The sequence below is a fragment of the Artibeus jamaicensis genome, unplaced genomic scaffold, assembly GCF_021234435.1.
Source record: "Artibeus jamaicensis isolate MK-2021 breed Jamaican fruit bat unplaced genomic scaffold, CSHL_Jam_final scaffold_461, whole genome shotgun sequence".
In the NCBI taxonomy this organism is placed as follows: Eukaryota; Metazoa; Chordata; class Mammalia; order Chiroptera; family Phyllostomidae; genus Artibeus; species Artibeus jamaicensis.
In genome coordinates this window covers 8,449,494-8,474,319 of record NW_026522045.1, presented here as the reverse complement: position 1 = coordinate 8,474,319, position 24,826 = coordinate 8,449,494, and the positions used below count along the sequence as shown (strand labels likewise).

The window sequence follows — 24,826 nt, the reverse complement described above, 5'->3', positions numbered from 1 at the left end:
CGCCGGCGCACAAATGTGCGACCACAGTCAACACGCAGCACCGCTCCCCCGCTGGCTCCGCCGAGGTCGCTCGCCTGGTTGCTCGCTCCGTCGCTCACTAGGTCCAACCCTGCGCCTGGATTCCGCGCCTGAGTTTGTCTGACCGAGTCCTCCTGTGCAACCCCGCTTCACCAGCAGCTGGTTTCGCCCCTTACCGGTCAGGCTGAAGAATTTGTTGTTAACGGACTTCCAAAAAGTTCAATTTTCCGTGTTCTGGCTGTGTTTTCTATTGCTAATATTTAGTTGTCTCTAAACTTGGTTGTGTGAGAAGGCACGGCACATCCACCTATGCCTCCATCTTGGCGGAAGTCCAGAAAGTTTTTAAAAATGTGAATTAAATAAACTATTCATTTCTTTTGGTTAAATAATACTAAGTATCTGGGTATTATTAATAATTACAATGTAATTGATTATCATTTGACCGACGGTAGTAGTCCATTCAGTGAAAATCAAGTCACATGTTCTCTGCCCTATGAACAAAATGTCTTCTCTTTTTATTTCTTTCTATTTTATTTAATTATTTTTCAACTACAGTATTCTGTCTTTTACTCCTATCCCAGCCCACCCCCCCAGTGCTCCCCACCTCCCTCCCATTTCCAGCCCCCTTAGTTGTTGTCCATGTGTCCTTAACACTAGTCCCTGTAAATCCTTCTCTTTTTTCCCCTGGAATTCCCTCCCCTCTCCCCCTCTGGTCACTGTCCCCCTGTTCTCGATTTCAATGTCATTGTTTTTATTTTGCTTGCTTGTTTGTTTTGTTGCTTAGCTTCTTATTAAAGGTGAGATCATATGGTATTTGTCTTTCACCGCCTGGCATATTTCACTCAGCATAATGCTTTCCAGTTCCATCCAAGCTGTTGCAAAGGGCAGGAGCTCCTTCTTTCTTTCTGCTGCATAGAATTCCATTGTGTAAATGTACCACAATTTTTTGATCCATTCATTTACTGATGGGCACCTAGGTTGCTTCCAGCTCTTGGCTATTGTAAATTGTGCTGCTATGAACATTGGGGTGCATGGGTTTTTTTGGATTGGTGTTTTAGGGTTCTTAGGATATAGTCCCAGCAATGGAGTTGCTGGGTCATAAGGCAGGTCCATTTTTAGTTTTCTGAGAAAATTCCATACTGTTTTCTATAATGGTTGTACCAGTCTGCATTCCCACCAACAGTGAACTAGGGACCCCTTTTCCCCACAACCTCTCCAACATTTGTTGTTTGTTGCTTTGTTTATGATAGCCATTCTGACTGGTGTAAAGTGGTATCTCATTGTGGTTTTAATTTTTATCTCTCTGATAGCTAGCGATATTGAGCATGTTTTCATGTGTCTCTGGATGCTCTGTATGTCCTCCTTGGAGAAGTGTCTGTTCAAGTCCTTTTCCCATTTTTTAATTGGGTTATTTGTCCTCTTAGAGTGGAGTTGTATAAGTTCTTTGCATATTTTGGAGATTAAATACTTGTCTGAGGTATTATTGGCAAATATGTTTTCCCATACAGTTGAATACTATTTTCTTTCACCATGCAGAAGCTTTTTATTTTGATGAGATCCCATTTGTTAATTCTTTTCTTTATATTCCTTGCTCTAGGGGACATATCAGTAAAAAAGTTGCAGCGTGAAATATCTGAGATTTTCTGAGATTTATAAAGGTCTTTATATAAATTGAAAACTTATTTGAACAAATAATAAAGGAGAACTTCCCCAATCTGGCAAAGGCAATAGACTTCCAGGAAATCCAGGAAGCTTAGAGAGTCCCAAAGAAGTTGGACCCAAGGAGGAACACACCAAGGCACATCATAATTACATTACCCAAGATTAAAGATAAGGAGAGAATCTTAAAAGCAGCAAGAGAAAAGGAGACAGGTACCTACAAAGGAGTTACCATAAGACTCTCAGCTGATTTCTCCAAAGAAACCTTGCAGGCAAGAAGGGGCTGGAAAGAAATATTTGAAGTCATGAAAGGCAAGGACCTATAGTAAGATTACTGTATCCAGCAAAGCTTTCCTTTAGAATGGAAGGGCAGATAAGGTGCTTCCCAGATAAGGTCAAGTTAAAGAAGTACATCATAACCAAGCCCTTATTATATCAAATGTTAAAGGGACTTATCTAAGAAAAAGAAGATGATAAAAAATATGAACATTAAAATTTCAGCAAACTCACAACTATCAACAACTGAACCTAAAGAAATACAAAAACAAAGTATGCAAACAAGTAGAATGGGAACAGAATCACAGAAAGGGAGATCACATAGGGTTTATCAGGGGGTAGGGGGAGAAGGGAGAATGTGGGAAAAGGTATAGGGAACAAGATGCATAAATGGAAGGTACAAAATAGACAGGAAGAGGTTAAGAATAATATATGAAATGAAGAAGCCAAAGAACTTATGTATAGGGCCCATGGATATAAAGTAAAATATGGGAATTCAGGTGGGAGGGAGGGGAATAATGCAGGGGGGAATGGGAAAACTGTAATAGCATAATCAATAAAATATATTTTAAAATATTAAAAAAATAAGATAACAAAAAAGAAAACAGAAAGCTCTGGATCAAAAGTAGGTTACTGGCATTACAATTGCTAAGGCCCCATGTATGACTCAGTATCTGTGTGTATTGAGTAGGATTATATCTTCAAGTCAATTGGGGATGGACATGGAGTTTAAACATCATTTTCATAAAGACCTTCTTGTTCAGAGTTTTATCTGCTAGAGCAGGGATAGTAGGAATCCAGGCCAGGTCCTGACTTCTATTAGTTTTCTGCCCTTGGTATGATTAGCTAGAACAATAGGGAAGTATTATGTCACCTTATTTAATGGATTAATATATTTATAAATAAATTTAGTTGCAGATTAGATAATAGCTGGGTTGCTCTAAATACAAGCCACAAAAAAAAGAAAAGAAAACAAGACACTTTTCCAACAATACAATTTTAGTAAATAGCATGGCTTCAGAGAATGCTCCAATGTTTTAAGAAATAAGGTAAAAACCTTAATTCTGTCTTCTGTCTTCTATCTTAATGATTTTTCCCTAAAAGTCAGTATCTCTCTGAAGTGATCATTTAACATATGAGTACAGTATGATCAATTGACCTAATGCAGTCCACATTTTGTATGGAAATGTGTCTCTGTGTGAGTCTTTCATTTAGTGGGATCTCATAGATATCTGGCACGACAGCACCAAGAGCAGCTGCCTAAAGACTGATGATGACAGTGAGAACTGCTAGAGGAATGGAAATTAACTCCATCGTGTTAGATATGCGTGTACTTTAATTTAACATGTATACAAATATCATGGAAGATTGTCCATTTTACTAACATTCCTTGCAAAGGTTGGGTGCAAGAATAAATGTGTGTATAATATGCAATGAAAAAAATTACAATACTCCTTGAAGTGAATGGTAGGAATACTCAATGTAATTTTTATAACATGAGACAAACACAAGGAAACATTTTTGAAATTACTATATAAGTAATGGGAAATATTTGCTATTTTCTTATTTGGTATTCATCTGAAGATCATTTTGGTTTAAATGCATCTAGTGTACAAATCAAGGTTAAGGTATGTATATACATTGTGTTGTTTAGACATATAAGTCTTTTGTATGAGGAATCTACTTTTTATTATTTTAAAGCTCTAGTATCAACAAAGTAGAATTATAGGTACTGATCATGGAAAGAAGAAAATGTGCCAGTAGTTGACAGCTCCTCACACCCAGTTTAATATGTTGATGAGTTATGGAGAAAGCACCACTGTAGTAAACCAAAGTGTGCTCACTGTTATATATCCAGATGAAAGTGAACAAAGCAGTGAGATATTTAAGTATTTTATCTAGCACGCCAGGTTCCACTGATTCCCTCTTTATAGCATTAATTTGGGGAAACAGGACTGATTCATATGGGTTTCAGGATAAACATTTTACATTATTTTTTACTGTTTGCCCTCTGTTTTTGGAACATGACTTGAACTTGTGTAATAAAAAGACTATTTTAAGCCCTGGCTGGTGTGGCTCTGTGCATTGAATGCCAGGCTGTGAAACAAAGGGTTATCAATTCAATTCCCAGTCAGGGCACACACCTGGCTTGCAGGCCAGGTCCCCAGTAAGGAGTATGTAAGAGGCAATTACACATTGATGTTTCTCTTCCTCTCTTTCTCCCTCCCTTCCCCTCTCTCTCAAAATAAATATGTAAATAAATCTTTAAAAAAAGACTATTTTGAAAATATCAAAATATTTAATTGAATCATTATATTATCATCTGTATCATATGTATTATTTTAAAATGTATTCATACAATTTGAGGATCTAGTGATAAATCAGGTCTTAGAGTTTTTGTTTTAAGTAACCGATGACAAGAAATTTTTTTCATTTTTAGATGAATATAACTAATTTAATCTTAGAGCCCCCACCATATCCAACACATTTAAAAATATTTCTTCTCTTATGACATCGCTGGACAAAAAACATATGTAAGACTTACAATTTAAGGGATTTTCACCTCTAGTTATTTTTCCTGACAGATAAGCCAACCAATTTTAATGTCAAGGACTGTGCTTTGGTGATATCAACCTACTCCAAATGTACAAATGCACAGTAGAAAATAATCTAAGCATTCCCAAATATATTTATGTTTATATTATGTAGCTCAAAGATCTGAATGACTAGGAGATTTTTTAACTTTTCTTCAGATTTCATGGGTGATGCAAAATAACTATGTGCATTTTAAAAAGAATATTGACTAAAGATTCATTAATATTATAATACAGTATTCTAGTTCTAAGTTCTACTCACTTATCAGGAGTACAAAGGTCAAGGATCATTTCCTGGACGTTAATTTTAATTTCAGAAGGGTTTGTATTTGGCAGTTTAATTTTAACCTGAAAGAGAAAATGAGAAGAAAATGCTGTTATCTTGAAGAACACTTAATTTGGAAAGTATAAGAAAATATAGGGAAATGAGAACAAATATTTATTAAGTTCCAACTATGTATCAGGCTACGCCCTTTCCTCATAACAATCTTAAGTAGCAGGGATCATTACCAACATTTTACAGATGGAGAAACTGAAATACAGGGAAGTTTAGTGAGTGACCCAATAGTTTGTAATTTGACTAACATCTCTCTAACTTCAAAGCTATATAGAAATATTTCAGTTACTTGCCTGTAGCCTTCATTGTCTAAAGGTGCATTCCAGTGTACCTGTTCAAGCTGAAGACCTTCAACTGCCTTTATATCAGTGGGCCCTTTGTATTAAAAAAAAGTTTAGTTTTTATGTTAAGTATGGGTGGATTATGCCATCTGGTAGTCTCCTGATATAAGCTCCCATACCACATTTCCTAGAGAAATAAAGGAGTCTAGAAAGGTTGTTACATCAGTAAAATAAGAATATTTCTTCTACATAAAATGGGAATATTTATTAGTTTGGTAAGATTTCACTTGAAAATGACTCATTTCAATTACCAGATGCCCCAGAAATTACACTCCTGGATATATACCCAACAGCATTAAAAGCAGATGTTCAAACAAAAATATGCATGTAATGTTTTATTCACAGTAGCAGTATTCACAATTGCCAAAAGAGAAAACCACCCAAATGCATATGAACTAGTGAATGGATAACCCAAATGTGGTATATCCATAGAATGGAACATTATTCAGCTATAAAAAGGAATTAAGTACTATTAAAAGGATGAACCTTGAAATCATTAAATTAAGAGAAAGAAGCCAGGCACAAAAAGCCACCTATTGTAGGGTTTTTATGTGAGATATCCAGAATTGGCAAATCCATAGAGACTGAAAACAGATGAGTGGTTGCAAGAGGCTGGGGAGAAAGAAAAGAGGAGTGACTTTTAAATGAGTACAGATTTCCTTTGGGCTGATGAACATGTTCTGGAATTATATATTGGTGGATGGTTACACAACATTATGAATGTACTAAATTCTAATTTTAATGTAATAGACAAATTTTTATATATAATAGGCAAATTTTATATTAGGTATATTTTATCATAATACAAGGTCTCATCCCTCTAATTTAATTAATTTTGATAGAAGTTGATTATTTATGTATCTGTCTATCTGAGATGTCATGACATATGGTTTACAAAAACAAAGAAAAAAACATAAGCTTAAGGTAAATTATGAAGCCCTATTTAAAATGAGCTAAAAGACCTGAAATAGTGGACATCTAGTAATTTCAGAGCTAGAATGGCAAGGATAAAAAGCTAAAGGTTTTGAGGGCAATGCATATCGAATAACTAATAGGAAAAAATGGAGTTCCTTATAATAAACTTAAAGGAGGTAATAGTATTTTTGCAATATAAACTATGTACTCATACATGTCTGTGAGTTACAACTTACTTTATTAAATGTGTATATACAAATATAGGTAAATTGAGCTATAGAGGTCCTACTATCTAAATATATCCTATCCTCCTCACAGGAGATTCACGAGCCCCATCCTCCAGACTCCCCATTCCTCCTCCCCTGCTGAGCTCAGGCTTGTGGCAGAATCTTGGACAGACTGAGATGTATGGCTCTAGGATGGGGTCATTTTTCCTTCACATGTCCAACTGGAACATAGTCCTTCATTCATATGGCCAAATCTTGGTCTGTTTGGGCTTGATAAATTCTTCTGGCCTCATGGTGATGCTTCCCTGAGAACCAGCTCCATCACAAAAGTCTGTAGCACCCAGTGGGTGGCAGCTAGATTTGGTATACCCAGGGACATTTGCTAAGTGGCTTCAGACCCAGTATGGGAACTGAGTTTGAACGTGTATCAATCTAGTGAACAATAATCACCCTTACATGGTGACTCATTGAGACCTACCTCATGCAAGTTGAAAACTACCAGAGGATCTTTTGGTCACTGAGGTTATCAAGCAACTGGCCAGTAGAGGCATACAGAGGCAGATCTCGGGGTACCTTGAAACTTTTGCTGACCTTCCCCTGCCCCTGGGCCCAGTGGTAATAAAAACTGTCCTTTGTGCAGAGCTTGGTCCTTCCTGCACACAACTAGGCCCAGCAGAGGCAGTCACAAACTGTGGAACATTTTGTAGCTCTAAATAGGTTGCCAGTGCTAGTCACAGGCAGAGTCAGATACTGGCCAGCACCAGAGTCTCTCCATTGAGAGGCCCCAGAATAAATATAACCAGTGGCCAACTTCAGTCAACATCAGAGCAAGATCTAATTAGCTTCACAAATGGCATTTCCAAAAAAGATCATCGCAGGCATCAGACCCTGCTGAGGTGAATTCTGTTTCATACGGTTAGCATCTACACAGCAATTCACACACTGTGGTTTTGGTTGATCTTCACAGTCAGCCAGCCTGAGGGCCAACCCCATACATGAATGGGGGAAATAGCAATTAAGACATGATTACAACAGAAGGAACCATATAACCCACATAAGGGACATTCCTGGAGCACCAAGATTAGGTGATCAAGAAGACTACACCACTGGGTCCCACAGGATTCCTACTATATAAGGTCTCCCTACCAAGACTGGGAGTTATAGAAGATCTACCTAATACATAGAAACAAACATAAAGGGGCAGCCAATATGGTGAGACAAAGAAATAGGTCCCAAATGAAAGAACAGGATAAATATCCAGAAAAAGAGCTAAATGAAATGGAAGCTCAGATATAAAGTTTAAAAAAATGGTTATAAGGATGCTCAAGTAACTTAGTGAGAATGTCAATAAAGAGATAGCAAGTATTAAAGAAAAACAGAATAAAAAATAGAGTCAGAAATGAAGAATACAGTATCTGAAATGAAGGAATAAACAGCAGGTTGAATGAAGCAGAGGATCAAATCAGCAATTTGGAACACATGGTAGTAGAAAACACCCAATCAGAGCAGCAAAATTGAAAAAGAAATTAAAAAATAAGGATAGTTTCAACTATCCTCTGAGACAACATGAAGCATAATATCCACCAGAAGGAGAAGAGAGAGAGCATGGTATTAAGAATGTATTAGAAGGAGCAACTACAGAAAACTTCCCTAACCTGGAGAAGGAAAAAGAAACACCACTCCAGGAATTGCTGCAAGTGCCAAACAAGATAAACTGAAAGAGGCCCACACCAAGACACATCATAATTAAAATGGCAAACATTAAAGACAGAGAAGTTTAAATGCCACACAGAAAGTTAGTCACCTTTGGGGAGCTCCCATAAACAGTCAGTTGATTTCTCAACAGAAACTTTTTGGGGTGGAACAGATTGGCAAGAAATATCCAAAGTGATAAAAAGCAAAGACCTACAACCAAGACTACTTTGCCCAGCAAGGCTAATATTTGAAATTGAAGGACAAGTAAAGAGCTTGACAAAGAAGAAAAAGCTAAAGGAGTTTGTTGCCACAAACCATTATTACATAAAATGTTAAAGGGTCTTCTTGAAGAAGAAAATAGAGGAGAAGGAGGAGGAAAAACATAGGAATATTTTTAAAAGAATAAAATGGCAATAAATGTGTATCTATCAATAATCACTTTACATATAAATGTCTTAAATGCTCCAATAAAAAGACATAGGGTAGTTGAATGTAAAAGAAAACAAGACCCATACATATGCAGTCTAAAATAGATGCACCTCAGAATGAAAGATACAGACTAAAAGTAAAGGATGGAAAATGATACATCATGCAAGTGGAAATAGAACAAAAACCTGGGGTAGCAATACTTATATCTGATTAAGCAGAGAGAGACTATAGAGAAAGAGCTGGTTTACAGCTGTTGTGGGGTGGGGGTTAGACCTAGGTGGAGGGATGGATGGATTGAGTGAAAAAAAAAACCCTATAGTAAGAGACAAAGAAAGACACTGCATAATAATAAAGGTAGCAATCCAATAAGAGGATATAACACTCAGAAACATTTATGCACCCAACACAGGAGCACCTAAATATATAAAACAAATCCTGATGGACATAAGGGGAGAGAATGGCAGTAATACAGTAACAGTAGGGGATTCTAAAATCCCATATATATGGATAGATCTTCCATACATATAATCAACAAGAAATAGCAGCCTTAAATGATATACTACATCAGGTTGGTTTAATTGATATTTTCAGAGCATTTCAGCCCAAAGCACCAAAATATACATACTTTTTAAGTGGAAGTGGAACATTTTTTAGGTAGACCACATCTGAGGACAAAAAAAAGGTTCCAGTAAATTTAAGAAGATTGAAATAATATCAAGGATCTTCTCTGACCATAATGGTATAAAACTACAAATCAATCATGAGAAAAAATGAAAAATGCACAAAAACATGGAAGCTAAAAAACATGTTACTAAAAAATGAATGTGTTAACAATGAGACCAAGTAAGAAATCAAAAGATATCTTGAAACAAATGAAAATGAGAATATAACAACCCAAATTCTAAGGGACACAGTGAAAGCAATTTAAGTAGGGAAATTTATAGAATTATAGGCTTCTTGCAAGACTCAAGAAAAATCTCAAATAAACAATCTAATTTTGCACTTAAAAGAACTAGGAAAAGAACAAAAAACAAAGCCCAAAGGGAATAGAAGGGAATAAAGATCAAAGCAAAAAGAAACAGAATAGAGTCTAAAACACAGAAGGAAGAAATAAACATTCAACTTGAAGAAAATGAAAAAACAAGAATTCCAAAAAAAAAAAAAATGAGGAGAGGCTTGGGAATCCCCAGGACAACTTTAAATGTTCCAACATCTAAACCATAGGGGTGCCAGAAGGAGAAGAGGAAGAGCAAGAAGTTGAAAACTTATTTGAGAAAACAATGAAGGAGAACGTCCCCAATTTGGTGAAGGAAATAGACTTCCAGAAAGTCCAGAAAGCTCAGAAAGTCCCAGGAAAGTTGGACCAAAGGAGGAACACACCAAGACACATCATAATTAAATTACCCAAGATTAAATAAGGAGAGAATCTTAAAAGTAGCAAGAGAAAAGAAGACAGTTACCTACAAAAGAGTTCCAATAAGACTCTCAGCTCATTTCTCAAAACTTGCAGACAAGAAGCAGCTGGACAGACGTATCTGAAGTCATGAAAGGCAAGGACCTACATCCAAGATTACTCTATCCAGCAAACTTATCATTTACAATAGAAGGGCAGAAAAAAATGCTTATCATCACCAAGCCCTTATTATATCAAATGTTAAAGGGACTTATCTAAGAAAAAAGAAGATCAAAACTGTGAAGAGTAAAATGACAACAAACTCACAACTATCAACAAGTGAACCTAAAACAAAAACAAAAACAAACAAAACTACATGAACAATTAGAAGAGGAACAGAATCACAGAGATGGAGATCATATGGAGGATTATCAGTGAGGAGTGCGAGGGGGAAGAATGGGGGAATAGGTGTTGGGAACCACTCTGCCTGGTTTCAGGAGTTGTAACTGCCCCCCATGGCTAAGGCTGAGTGAGCGACCTCTGGAATGTGAGCCACTTAGAAGACAAAGCTTGTCTCTGGTAGAAAGCACTGCTTCTGCTTCCTCCTCTGCCCCCAATGCTTGGTTGGTTAGTTTATGATGGATATGACCCCTCAGAGGGGGGGCAACTTAAGCCAGATAGGATCACTTGGGAGGCCATCATGGAAGGACTCGGGGGCTGCAACAAAGAGGGAATGAGGGACCCTCACCCCCCGGCTATTCTGACATAGCCTGAGTCCCCATTTCCATGTGGGAGAAACGCTTCCTGGCTCCAATCAATTTAAACCTAAACACCTGTGATGGGGAAGGCGGTGCAGCCCTTTGCTGGCTAGAGTGGGATCTGGGGTAATCAGGCATAAGAAAGAATATGTAAAATCCTGTGAAACCTGCTTTGTTTAGAATGCTCTCATTTAAATAATAAGGGTCCAAGCATTAAGTTTGTTCCTCAAAGTTTTATGGCTCTTTAGCTATCTGACCCTGACTGAGAATAAGCCCTCATAGTTCTTTGAATGCTGTGTATTGTTTGATCCTTACCCATATTCTTGTGCAAATTAACCCAATAAAAGCCCCTTGAGGAAGGGGCTTTTAGCCCTTCTCCTTTGAGAGATTGGCCACCTTTCCTCCCCTTAGCCTCATCACCAATAACTGTCTTGAGAATTACAGAACTAAAATTATTATATTTTTATCTTTGTCAATAAACACAAGAAGCCTCAGATTCCCATGCCCTTCTTTATCACCTAATAATTACCATCTGGATCTTCATATCTCCTATTTTGTTTCCATTTTCTACCCCTTGGAGTAGGCCCTCTGGAACACATAGTATCTCATCCCTTATCTTATAAGCCTCTTTGAATATTCTCTTCAACTTCTTAGTCTTATTGAAATCTAGATCTCCCTTCAGGACACTGCATCCCTTATAGCCTTCTTAATTAGTGCCTATTTTACTTTCTCCCATCCCCCTCATATCACTGGGCCTGAGCCTTTTCTCCAGCTTTGTAAAATAAATCTCATGTCTTCACAGTATACCATCAATCACCCTCCTTGCTGCAATTATCTACAATTCCTGGGTCACAACCTCACTCCACGTTTTCTAATAGTTCTTTGTTCTCCATTGATATTTTAAACATTAACTTATGTCTTAAATCTTCGTCATTTAAATATCCACTTAGATAACCTTCCCAACATCTTAGCCTTACCTCTTCATCTCCTTCAAGTCTTTGCACAAACACTTCCTTCTCAGGGAAACAGTCCCTGACCACACTATTTAAAATTGCTGCCACAACCAATCCCAGTACTCCCTATCACTTCCACCTTGTTCTTTTCCCCTCCATAGAATTTATCACCTTCCAATGTACAACCAAGATTATGTATTTCTTTTGTTCATTTCTTTCTCCCACTAGAAGGTATGCTCTGTGAGGGCAGTAATCCTTATCTTTTGTTTACTACAGTATCTTCAGTACTTAGACTGCCACATTGGAGGCACTCGAAAATATTGTCGAATAAGTGAATAAATACAAGGATGGTTAAATATTAAGAAATATACCATAATTTACCAATAGATTCATTCAAGGATGTTTCAATATTCAGAAATTTACCATAACTTATCAATAGAGCAAACCTAAAAAATCACATGATTTCCACAAATGTTAAGAAAGCATTTGATCAAATACATCATCTATTCTTGCTCATGACTCAATAATATAAGAATAGATAAATAATTCCATAACACACAATGTAAAATTTGGTATCAAGCTGAATGAGGAAACACTAGAAACATTCTCATTAAAGTGAGAAATACAAAACAATAGCCAGTATTTACCACTATTATATAGTGTAGTTATGAAGGTACTAACTGATGCATTTAAACAAGAAAGAAATATGAGGTAAAATTATCATTTTTCTTAAGAAATAACATTGCAAATAGAATGAACAGCAAGGAATCTGGAAATATTCTGACATATTAAACAATCAGAAAGAAAGCCACAATGGCTAGAACAAAATGAACAAGGAAAAAAAATGTGGCATCAGATGAAACTGAAAAAATAGGTAGGCATTGGATCATATGGGGCCTTGCAGATCAAGAAAAGGAGTTTGGATTTGTTCTAAATACAGTGGGAAGCCATTGTGGGTTCTGAGCAAAAGACTGTCTCTGAACACTGTGGAAACATGAGTAGAAGGAAGGACAAAAGTAAAGAGGGAATCATAATGGTCCAGGTGAGAGGTGATGGTGGTTTGGAACATGGTGGTAGTTACAGTGGTAATAAAAATTAGATGGATTTAGAATTCATTTTGAAAGTGGAGCTAGCCAGACTTGCTGATGGATTATATATAAGGTACAAAGGGAAGGGAAATGAGGAATGATTTAGGTTTTTAGCTTCTACAATTTAGGTGAATGTTGTTGCCATTTACTGAGATAAGGAAGATCAATGAGAAAGAGGTTTGGGGAAGACAATTAAGAGTTTGGAGATTATTATGCTAAGTAAAATAAGATTTTCAGAGAAAGACAAATACCATATGATCTCACTTATATGTGGAATCTAATGAACAAAATAGAAACAGAGGCATGGACACATGGAACAGACTGACAGCTGTCAAAGGGGAAGAGGAGGGACTGGATGAACAAAGATGAAGATATTAGCCAAAGAACATACAGGCATAATTCACAGACAATGATAACAGTGTGGTGATGGCAAGAGGGAAAGGGGTCAGGGGTTGGGTGTAGGTGGGTAAGGGTGGGAAATGGGGATATCTGTAATAGTGTTAACAATAAAAATAAAGAAAAAAGAGTTCTATTTTAGACATTAGATTTGAAGAGCCTATTAAACAAGCGTGAGAGGTCAAGCCTAGAGGAATAAATAGTATTTAAAGCCAGATGTCTAGATAGAAAGATAATAGAGGGAAAAGACAGAGGTATTTTTCAGACACCTAGAGAACTTCAGGCACAAGTGGAAGAGCCAGTGATTTGCAACCAAAAGCAATGAGGAATGCCCCATGATTTTGGAGGCAAACCAGGAAAGTGTTAGGTCATTAAAGAGAGAAAATGTGTTTCAAGAAAGGAGTAATCAACAGTGTGTGATATTGCTGAGTGGTCGCTGTCATACCTTTAATCTCTCTTTTTTTAATTCTGTGAAGGACAACTGTTCATTTTTCAGGAGTGTCCCTCTCATTGAAGGATTTAGAGCATCCCTGGCCTTTGAGTACTAAATGCCAATAACATCCTATAACTAAAAATGCCTCCAGCCATTTGTAAAAGTCTCCTAGGAGCTCATACCATTGTTACTTTTTTACTATTTTCTCATTAGCTTTAGTGACACACAGTAAGCACTCAATAAATATTACCCAAGTGAATGAATTGATCCCTGTCACCAACTGATGAACATTCTTAAGTCTTTCCTATCCTAAACACACACACACACACACACACACACACACACACGTCCAACCTTTTGGCATCTCTGGGCCACACTGGGAGAAGAGTTGTTTGGGGCCACACATTAAATACACAAACACTAAGAAAAACTGATGAGCAAATAAAGGGTTTTAAGTAAGTTTATAATTTTGTGTTGGACCACATTCATAATCATCCTGGGCTGCATGTGGGTCGTAGGCTGTGGTTTGGACATCCCTGCCTAAATCCTGTCTCCTTTCAACAAGCATGTCCTATTTTTCCTATTTTCCCCTGCTAAACTTCCTCAAAGAACAATCTATATTTGCTGCCTTTGCATCCTAACTTCCTATTCACCCCTCAGCTTTTTTTAATCCAGAATTGGTCCCTACCACACCACTGAGGCTGCTCTCCTTACAAACAACAGCAACAAACAACAAATGTTGGAGAGGTGGTGGGGAAAAGGGGTCCCTAGTTCACTGTTGGTGGGATTGCAGACTGGTACAACCATTATGGAAAACAGTATGGAATTTTCTAAGAAAACTAAAAATGGACCTGCCTTTTGACCCAGCAATACCACTGCTGGGATTATATCCTAAGAACCCTAAAACACCAATCCAAAAGAACCTATGCACCCCAATGTTCATAGCAGCACAATTTACAATAGCCAAGAGCTGGAAGCAACCTAGGTGCCCATCAGTAAATGAATGGATCAAAAAATCTATGATACATTTACACAATGGAATTCTATGCAGCAGAAAAAAATAAGGAGCTCCTGCCCTTTGCAACAGCTTGGATGGAACTGGAAAGCATTATGCTGAGTGAAATATGCCAGATGCTGAAAGACAAATACCATAGGATCTCACCTTTAACAGGAAGCTAACCAACAAAACAAACAAGCAAGCAAAATAAAAACAATGACACTGAAATCAAGAACAGGGGGACGGTGACCAGAGGGGAGAGGGAAGGGAATTTCAGGGGGAAAAGGGGAAGGATTTACAGGAACTAGTATAAAGGATACATGGACAACAACTAAGGGGGCTGGAAATGGGAGGGAGGTGGGGAGCACAAGGGGGGTGGGCTGGGATAGGAGTAAAAGACAGAATACTGTAGTTGAAAAATAATTAAATAAAAAAATTAAAAAAAAAAACTTAAAGGCATACCAAAAAAAAAGTAAACAAATATGACTGCTTTATCCAGGATTTGAGAAACAGGTCATTGAAGAAGTAAGTGAATTCTCAGGATGGGTAGACACTTTGCTCAGAATGATTGATAGCATTTTTGGGGGTGCATATGTGAGATAAACATATGACTTCTGACTGTGTCTGCAGATAGTGACAGACCCTTATCCCATTTTTGACTCTCACTCCATTCCCAATGAGATGGAGAGATGGAGTAAGGTTCATATATTGGTGAGGAGGTGACAATGAAAAATAAAAACCCAGCTTAATAGCTTGTTTCTTAGGTCACATCAAAGAGTCCCCTAATCAATATAGATCCATTAAGGTAGGAGTACCAAAATGTTATGTATTCGCTGAAGCTGAAAAAAAGTATCAAGCTATCTGCAGGTATAGCTTGTGGGTACAGCTCTTCCCTTATCCTAGAACAAACAATGGATCATTTGGCAGAATATCAATAACTGTAGCCCCATTCATTTTTGGATTTTAGAGATAGTCTGTTGTACATCACCCATGGTGAAAATGGGAATCAACTGACCTACTTCCCCCTGCACCCATCCCCTTTCCTGTCAAAAACAGACAGATAAAGACAAATACGATATAGTCCTACTCATAGGTAGAAGCTAATGAAAATGAACTAACAAGCAAAATAGTGACAGACTCATAGACAGAGAGTAGGCTGACAGCTGTCTGGGATAGGGATGGGGGGATGGAGGGACTGAGCAAAAAAGAAAAAAGAAAAAACTCATGAGCAAGAACAACAATGTTGTGATAGCCATTGGGAAGGGGCAGAGGGAAGTGGAGGAGGGTATAGGAGATATAAATGGTGATGGGCAGACTTGACTTGGGATGGTGAACACATAGTACAGTGTACAGATGTAGAATTGTGCACCTGAGGCCTATATAATTTTGTTAGCCAGTGTCACACCAATTAATTCAATAAAAAGGAAAAAATAGTTCTACATATCTTTGATATCTAAAGTTCCTTTTCCCATACTTTCCAACTGGCACCCAAAAGATCAATTACCCCAGTCAGCCCTGTTTCTCAGGGGTAGGCAGGTTTCCATTCTTCATTTCCCTAACTTGTTTCAATGACGGCTTTTTGGCTGCCAGCCTCATATCTCTAAAGCCATGCTACCATCTCAACCTCACTTCATTTATTCAATTCCTCTTGGTTTTCAATACCTGGCCAGAACCTGGATGAGAATTTATAATGCCTCTGTTTGAAGTCTATTTTTGATTATTTTTTCTTTTTATGTATTTTATTATTTTAAATTTTATTTAGTTATTTTTCAAGTATAGTTTTCTGTCTATTTCTCCCATCCCAGCCCAACTCACCTTGTGCTCCCTTCCTCCCATTTCCACCCCCCTTAGTTCTTGTCCTTGTGTCCTTCATACTTGTTCCTACAAATCCCTCTTTTTTCTTCCCCTTAAATTCCCTCCCCTCTCCCCTCTGGTCACTGTCCCCCTATTCTCTATTTCAGTGTCCTTTGTTTTTATTCTGCTTGCTTGTTTGTTTTGTTGTTTAGCTTCCTGTTAAAGGTGAGATCATATGGTATTTGTCTTTCAATACCTGGCCTATTTCACTCAGCATAATGCTTTCCAGTTCCATCCATGTTGTTGCAAAGGGTAGTAGCTGCTTCTTTCTCCCTGCTGCATAGAATTCCATTGTGTATATTTTAAATTTTAATTGTTGTTTGAGTACAATTGTCTCCATTTTCCCACCACTACTTTCCCCTGCCCCACCCACACCAACCTCCCACCCTTAATCCTACCCAACTTTGGCTTGACCTCATCACAAGGGTCACTTATGCTGTTTCAAGTTTGTCCCATTTCTGCAACTTTCCTAGTATCCCTATCAACAACTCCTCCTCTCCAAGCATACACATGCTGCCTGAAATCAGTTCTAATTCATTCCAAGTCTAATTCTTTTTTTAAAATTTTTTTATTGATTATGCTGTTACAGTTGTTCTATTCCCCCCTTCACTCCCCTCCACCCTACCCCCATCCCCACCATTACCCCCCTTTAGTTTATGACCATGTGTCTCAAGTCCTTTAGATTCTATATTTTCCATGCTATTCTTGCCCCCCCCAATCTATTTTCTATCTACTGTCTATGCTACTTATTTTCTGTACCTTCTCCCCCCTTCTCCTTCTCCCACTCCCCTGTTGCTAACCCTCCTTGAGATCTTCATTTCTATGTTTCCACTCCTGATCTAGCTGTCCTTTTAGTTTGCTTTTGTTTTAGGTGTGGTTGTTAATAACTGTGAGTTTGTTGTCCTTTCACTGTTCATGTTTCTTTAACTTCTTTTTCTTAGATAAGTCCCTTTAACATTTTATATAATAAGGGCTTGGTGATGATGAACTCCTTGAATTTGATCTTATCTGAGAAGCACTTTATCTGTCCTTCCATTCTAAATGAAAGTTTTGCTGGATAGAGCAATCTTGGTTGTAGGTCTTTGGATTTCATGACTTGGAATACCTCTTTCCAGCCCCTTCTTGCCTGTAAGGTCTCTTTTGAGAAATCAGCTGACAATCTGATGGGGATTCCTTTGTAGGTGACTGCCCCCTTTGCTCTTGCTGCTTCTAGGATTCTCTCCTTCATTTTAATTTTGGCTAATATAATTATGATGTGCCTTGGTGTGTTCCTTTTTGGGTCCAACTTCTTGTACCCTCTGAGCTTCCTGGATTTCCTGGAAGTCTATTTCCTTTGCCAGATTGGGGAAATTCTCCTTTATTATTTGTTCAAATAAGTTTTCCACTGGTGGCTGTTCCTTTCCCCCTTCTGGTACCCTTATAATTCAGATGTTGGAGCGTTTAAAGATGTCCTGGAGATTCCTAAGACTCTCCTCATTTCTTTGAATTCTTGCTTCTTCACTCTTTTCTGTTTGGCCATTATTTGCTTTCTTCTGGTCCACTCCATTGATTTGAGTCCCAGTTTCCTTTTCATTGCTATTGGTTTCCTGTGCAATTCCATTCATTTCAATTAGTTTCGCCTTCATATATTTGTCTAATTTGTGGCTATAATCAACCAGTTCTGTGAGGATCCTGATCACCAGTGTTTGAAACTGTGCGTCTGAGAGTTTTGCTATTTCTTCATTGCTTAGATTTATAGGCTCTGGGGCTTTGAGATCTTCTTGAGCCATTTTTGGTCTGTTCATGCCCTTTAAGTGTGAGAAGCGGCGCCTTGGACTCCCAGGTCGCTGGGTTGTGACGCAGTATGTGAGGGCGTGGTCAGAGCAGGGAAATGGCGGCACCCTCTGCTGTTTTGCACAGTGGGTAGGAGCAGAGCCTTAGTTGGTTAACCAGGGCCGGGCCACTCAGAGTCGCTGGGTTATGACGCTGTATGTGGAGGTGGGGTCAGAGCAGGGAAATGGCGGTGTCCTCCCTGCCGCTTGCCTCGGGGACCTCCTGGGTCCCGGTCCAATCGCCCACTCCCTCGCTTGTCTATCCGCGCACAAATGCGCAACCACAGTCAACCTGCAGCCCTGCTCCCTCGCTGTTTCCCTGTGGCCGCTCACTTGGTCGCTCGCTTGTTCCAACCCTGTGCCTGGATTCCGCATGCCTGAGTCTGTCCGACCGAGTTTTCCTGTGCAACCCCGCTCCACCAGCAGCTGGTTTCGCCCCTTACTGGTCAGACTGAAGAATTTGTTGTTAACAGACTTCGGAAAAGTTCAATTTTCTGTGTTCTGGCTGTGTTTTCTGTTGCTAATATTTATTTGTCTCTAAACTTGGTTGTGTGAGAAGGCATGGATATCCACCTATGCCTCCATCTTGGCAGAAGTCCCCATTCCAAGTCTAATTCAAAGCCATCTATTTACGGAAATATTCTAACTCTTGGAGAGGGCAAACACAAACTCTAAGAATTAGCATCTCCAGTTCCTATCTTTGAGTTCCACATAGATTTGTATTTCTAACAACCTAGTAGATACTTGCAACATAATTTCCTATAGGTAGTTCAAACTCAGAATGACCCAAACGTATTATTTTTCCTAAAACTTTATCTTCTTTCTTTTGCATTCCATATTTTATCTCCACAAAACAAACAAAAACACCCTTTGATGATTGTCATTCCAAAAGTAATAAATAGTAATTGTAAAAAATGTGGACAACTCTGAGTAAGAAGAAATACAAACCATCTTTGAGACAACCATACAAAGATATACCACTTTATATTACATACCTTGATTAATGCCATCACTGTTCACCTAGTCACCAAAGCTAGAAATCTAATTCATTTTCCCTTTACAAATCACATTTGACAAGTTTCTAAATCATATCAATGATACCTCCAAAATCTCTGCTGAAGCCACTCTTTTCTATCTGCCTTGCCATAATCTTAGTTCTTTTACGTTTTTCACCTGAACTAGTGCAATAGTCTATCAACTGATTTTTCTACTATCAGTCTTCAAAACACTTATTTCTTGGCATAATCTCCACTGAATTCTTCACCATAATCTGCCAGTACAGTTGTTCTGGAATGTGCATCTAATTAAACTCACTTGCTTTAAAACATTTAATAACTCTAATGCCCACAAGATAAAGTCCAAATTTCATAGTGTATTAGTTGCTCAGGCTGCCATAACAAAACACTATAGATGGGCCCTGGCTGGTGTAGCTCAGTGGATTGAGTGCAGGTCTGCGAACCAGAGGACTGTGGTTCAATTTCCAGTCAGTGCACATGCCTGGGTTGTAAGCCAGTTCCCTGCAGGCCAGTTCCCACCAGGGGACGCACTAGAGGTGACCATACATTGATGTTTCTCTTCCTCTCTCCTTCCCCTCTAAAGATAAATAAATTTAAAAAAAATACTATAGATGGGAATTCTGAGCATGCCAGACATGCCAGCATGGTTGGTTTCTAGTGAGAGCTTGTGGAGCTGCCTTCTCGCTGTATGCTCACAAGGCAGGGTGAGATAGTAAGCAGCAAGCTCTCTTGTGTCTTTTCATATGAAGACACTGGTATCATCAGGAGAGCCCCACTCTCATGACCTCTTCTAAATATAATTACTTACCAAAGGCTCTATCTCTGAATACCATTACACTAGGGGATACTGAATTGGGGTGGGCACAATTCAGTCAATAGCACATGGTATGATATTCAAGGGTTTTTATAACTAGCTATAAGCTGCCTATTCTGTTTTATATTTTATTACTGCGTGCATTCTGAGGCTCAAAAAAAAAAGCCAAATAGTGGTCAAATATGCCATTTACTTCCATAGAACTATACCTTTGATCATGCTGTTCACTCTGCTTAGATCAGTTTTCCACCCTGACAAACTGTTATATCATTCAAATGTGCAAATCAGAGAGATGGAGATGTCAGTGATATGGGTGGGAGCTGAGCCCACTTGCTCCTGCACCCAACTGGGAACCTAGCTTATCTTCTAAAGAAAAGAGTGAACAACCAACAGAACCCCAGCTGATACGATGTTTGGAAGCCAAAATGTGCAGAGGAAACTTAAAAATGGGTGGTAAGGAGATTTTGTAGGAAACAGGAAGGTACCCAGTCCATGTGCAGGAAAGGCTCCCAAGGAAGCATTGGAGGAGAGCCAGGTCAGTGATAGCCACCAAAAGACCCCCTCCCCTCTCAGATCAGGGAAGTCCCAAACTCACACCAGTAGAGACCTGGATAGGTAAAGTCGCTGGAGGTTAAAAAGGCAGTAAGTGACACATAACCAGCAGCTAGTGATCGCAGGCTGGGACAGTACCAGAGAAATTGGGGAGCCTGGTGACACCTGGGGCTGGAAGAAGAGATGGGCTGTGACTGGTAGTGACTCAGATAGACTCTGGACTGGTCAGAGAGTTGGACTGTGTGGACAGCCACACACTTGTTAGAAATCTCACGCTACACCCAAGGGGACTTTTAAAAAAAAAAAAAGAACTAAGCAGCCCAGTAGGGACCTCATGCAAGCAGGAAATGTGTGTGAGCAGAGGCCCAGCCAGCAAAGTGGGAGGAGTGGGGGCCCAATTTGCTCCAACTCAGGGCACCTCATGGATTGATCAAATAGGGGCAGCAGGGACTTGGAGGGGCAGCAGCTCCCACCCAGACAGACTTCTTCAATAGCAGAACTGAGCCACCTTGCAGGGACTTCATGTAGCCAGGTCAAAAGAGAGGGAGGAGTGGGGCACAATTTGCCCCTACTCAGTGGGGCACCTCACAGATTGATCAAAGGGTCACAAAATAAAGTGGGTTATTGGTGCTGGCCTGGTGAAAATGTGCATAATGGACAGTGCAGGCTGCACAGTGCTCTGAGGGTGAGGGCTGGAAAATGGACACCTCTGATTATTGTAGCCCAGACTGAGCCCCATCCTTTGGAAGCCACAAGAAAGGAAAAAAATGTAGCTCAGCCCCCCTTTGCCTGCAAGATCCTCACATAAGCACTCTCCTTTCTTAAGTCAGCTCACCGTCTTTTTCCCTTCTAATAACAGTCTTTCTTTTTTAATTTTTATAAACACTGGCTAGTTGGGGTGAAATATCATGGGCATTGCTGTACTTCTGTAAAGGAACTCCTATTTGTTAACTACTTGTTGGTATTTAAATTCCAGAGAATACTCTCCTGCTGTCTTACTCCATTTCACCTTCACCGTGGCCATGATCAGTTGATTAAGGATTTTATTTCATTCTTTTCTCTCTCTCCTTTTTTTCTTTTTCTTTTTTATTTATTCATACTCTTTCAACCTGGGCTTTATTACTTATTTTTATCAGTTTGTTCCCCACATTCTCTCATAATTATTTTTCTTTACTGTAGACATCTCATACTCACTTTTGCTTTTCTACAACATTCTCATTCCCACCTTCATTAAATTTCATTCAACCATCAATGCTATTGACCCTGCTCTGGTTTTTTTGGAAAATTTGCATCCACTGGTCCAGTACCTTTTCAAATTTACTTCAAACATCATAGTACAGGGGTGTCAAACTCATTTTCACCAGGGGCCACATCAGCCTCATAGTTGCCTTCCAAGGGCCGGATGTAATTTTAGGATTGTATGAACGTAACTACTCCTTAACAATTAAATGAGAGCTTGGTACTGTTTCTGGGTAGGAACAAGGTGCCAGGCTGGATAAAACAAGGTAGGGGATCGAATTTGGCCTGCAAGACTTGTGTTTGCCACCTGTGGCATAGTATATTCTTCCCTCCTCTTACCACATTGTTCCCATTGCCCTTTTGTGTTTTACTTACATTGTAAATGTTGCTGTCTCCCTTTCTTCAGGTTGTATCTCAACTCTTATTAATTCTCCTCCCTCTTACCACACAACATTTTCCTTTTTTTTCATCATCTCATACTCCCTTTGTCATATCTTATAATATTCACAACCTGCCTTCACCTTTATTAATCTTGGTTCAAATGCAGTAGAGACTTTTGCTAGTGTAAGTTTAGTTGTCCGGTAATTTCTCTTTGTTAACCAACAACTATACAACAGCCTACAAGACAAGGTGGGAGGTAAAATTAGCAGTAAACTCACTGGAAAGAAGAACCCATCAACAAAGAAGCCACCAACAGCTGAAGCCCAAATACAAGAGAGCCCACACAAACAGAACAAAGAGTGACCCTAGAGCAACCAAACAAGGAGATTAAAGAGTATGCATCACTGAATCGAACAGAACCTCTACCACAGAAGTTCACCCTATGAAGACAGCTGGCAAAGCAGAACATCTGGAATTGCAGAAACAAACAAAAACAGTCACCCAAAATGGGGAGACAAAGAAAGAACCCACAATCAAAAGGAATGGGAGATTCCCCAGTAAAAGAGCTAAATGAAATGAAACCAAACTAACCATCTGATGCAGAATTCAAAAGAATGGTTATAAGGATGCTCAAGGACTCACTGGCAACTACAGGGAACTGAGTGAGAACGATAACAGCATGAAAAAGAAAACAGAAACTATAAACAACAACCTTATATGAGAAGATATTAACACCCCACTGTCAATAATGGATAAATCTTCCAAACAAAACATCAAGAAGAATGTTGTGGCATTGCACAATGCCCTAGATCAAATGGACTTAACGGATATATACAGAACCATTCATCCCAAGGGAGGAAAATACACATTTTTTTCAAATGCACATGGAATATTTTCAAAGATAGACCACATGATGGAACAAAAAAACAAGCCTCAACAACTTCAAGAAAATTGAAATAATATCAAGCATGGTCTCAGACCACTAGGGCTTAAAATTACAAAACAACCTCAAGAAAAAACTCACTCATTCAAATACATGGAGATTTAATAGCATCCTATTAAATCATGAATGGGTTAACAATGAGATAAAGGAAGAAATAAAAAACTTTCTAGAAAGAAATGAAAATTAATAGATAACAGTCCAAACCTATGGGACACAGTGATGGCAGCCCTGACATTGAAGTTTATTGACATACAGGCCTACCTAAGAAAGATAGAAACATTTCAAATTAACAACCTAACCCTACATTTACAGGAACTGTAGGAACAACAACAAAACCCAGAGTGAGTAGAAGGAAGGAAATAAGCAAGGTCAGGGCAGAATTAAATGACATAGAGCATAAAAGAATAATTCAAAAGATAAAAAATCCAGGAGCTGGTTCTTTGAAAAGATAAACAAAATTGACAAGCCTTCAAGCAGACTCATCAAGTAAAAAACAGAGAGGACCCAAAAACACAATCAGAAATGAAAGAGGACAGATTACAACTGATACCACAGAAATGCAAATGATTGTAAGAAATTACTATGAACATCTATATTCCAATTAATTTGAAAACCTAGGTGAAATAGACAAATTTCTAGAAAAATATAATCTTCTAAAACTGAGTGAAGAAGAAGCAGAAAGCCTGAACAAACCAATAAGAGCTGGTGAAATTGAAGCAATAATCAAAAACTCCCAACACACAAAAACCATCCTGGACTAGTTTCACAGGAGAATTTTGCAGAATATCTAAGGAAGAGCTAACCCCTATCCTTCACAAACTATTCCAAAAAATTCAAGAAGGGAGATGACTCCCACTCTTTTTATGGGCCCAGCATCATTCTAATCCAAAAACCAGATAAAGACACAACAAATAAAGAAAACTTTAGGCCAATATCACTGGTGAACAAAGACACAAAAATCCTCAACAAAATATCGGCAAATGCAACTAGCAATACACTGAAAAGATCATACTCCACGATCAAGTAAAATTGATCCCAGGGAAACAAGTTGGTATGATATTCACAACTCAATAAACGTATCATCATATAAATATTATAAAAGACAAAAACACATGATCATATCAATAGATGCTGAAAAACCATTTGATAAAGTACAGCACCCATTTATGATAAAACACTGAACAAAGTAGAAGTAGAGGTAGTGCACCTCAATGAAATAAAGGCCATATACAAGAAACCTATAGCCAACATCATACTCAATGGGGAAAAACTAAAATCTTTCCCAAAGATCAGGTACAAGACAAGGATGTCCACGTTCACCACTTGTTTTCAACATAGTATTAAAAGTCTTAGCCACAGCAATCAGACAAGATAAACAAATAAAAGGCATTCAAAATGGAAAGGAGGAAGTAAAACTGTCATTGTTTGCAGAGGACATGATAGTGTACATAGAAATCCCCTTAGACTCCACCAAAAATACTACTGGATCTAATAAGTGAATTTGGCAAAACAGTGGGATATGAAGTCAATATTCAGAAATCAAAGGCAGTGTTGTACACCAACAGTGAAACATCAAAAACAGAAATGAGAAAAAGTCCAATTTGCTACAGCAACTATAAAAATAATGTACCGAAGAATAAACCTAACCAAGGAGGTAAGACCTGTACTCAGAAAACTACGGAACACTGAAGAAAGAAAATAAGGAAG

The 24,826-nt window shown here is 38.5% G+C and overlaps 1 protein-coding gene across 2 annotated transcripts in view; it reads right to left on the bottom strand.

The window, feature by feature from the left end:
- Positions 1-24,826, bottom strand: part of DNAAF6 (dynein axonemal assembly factor 6) — a 71,495-nt gene that overhangs the window by 15,947 nt on the left and 30,722 nt on the right. For both annotated transcript variants that reach the window (XM_053657515.1, XM_053657516.1), the window contains exon 6: positions 4,810-4,895. In XM_053657515.1, the coding sequence (XP_053513490.1) occupies positions 4,810-4,895 (86 nt within the window). The remainder of the gene's footprint in view (positions 1-4,809; positions 4,896-24,826) is intronic.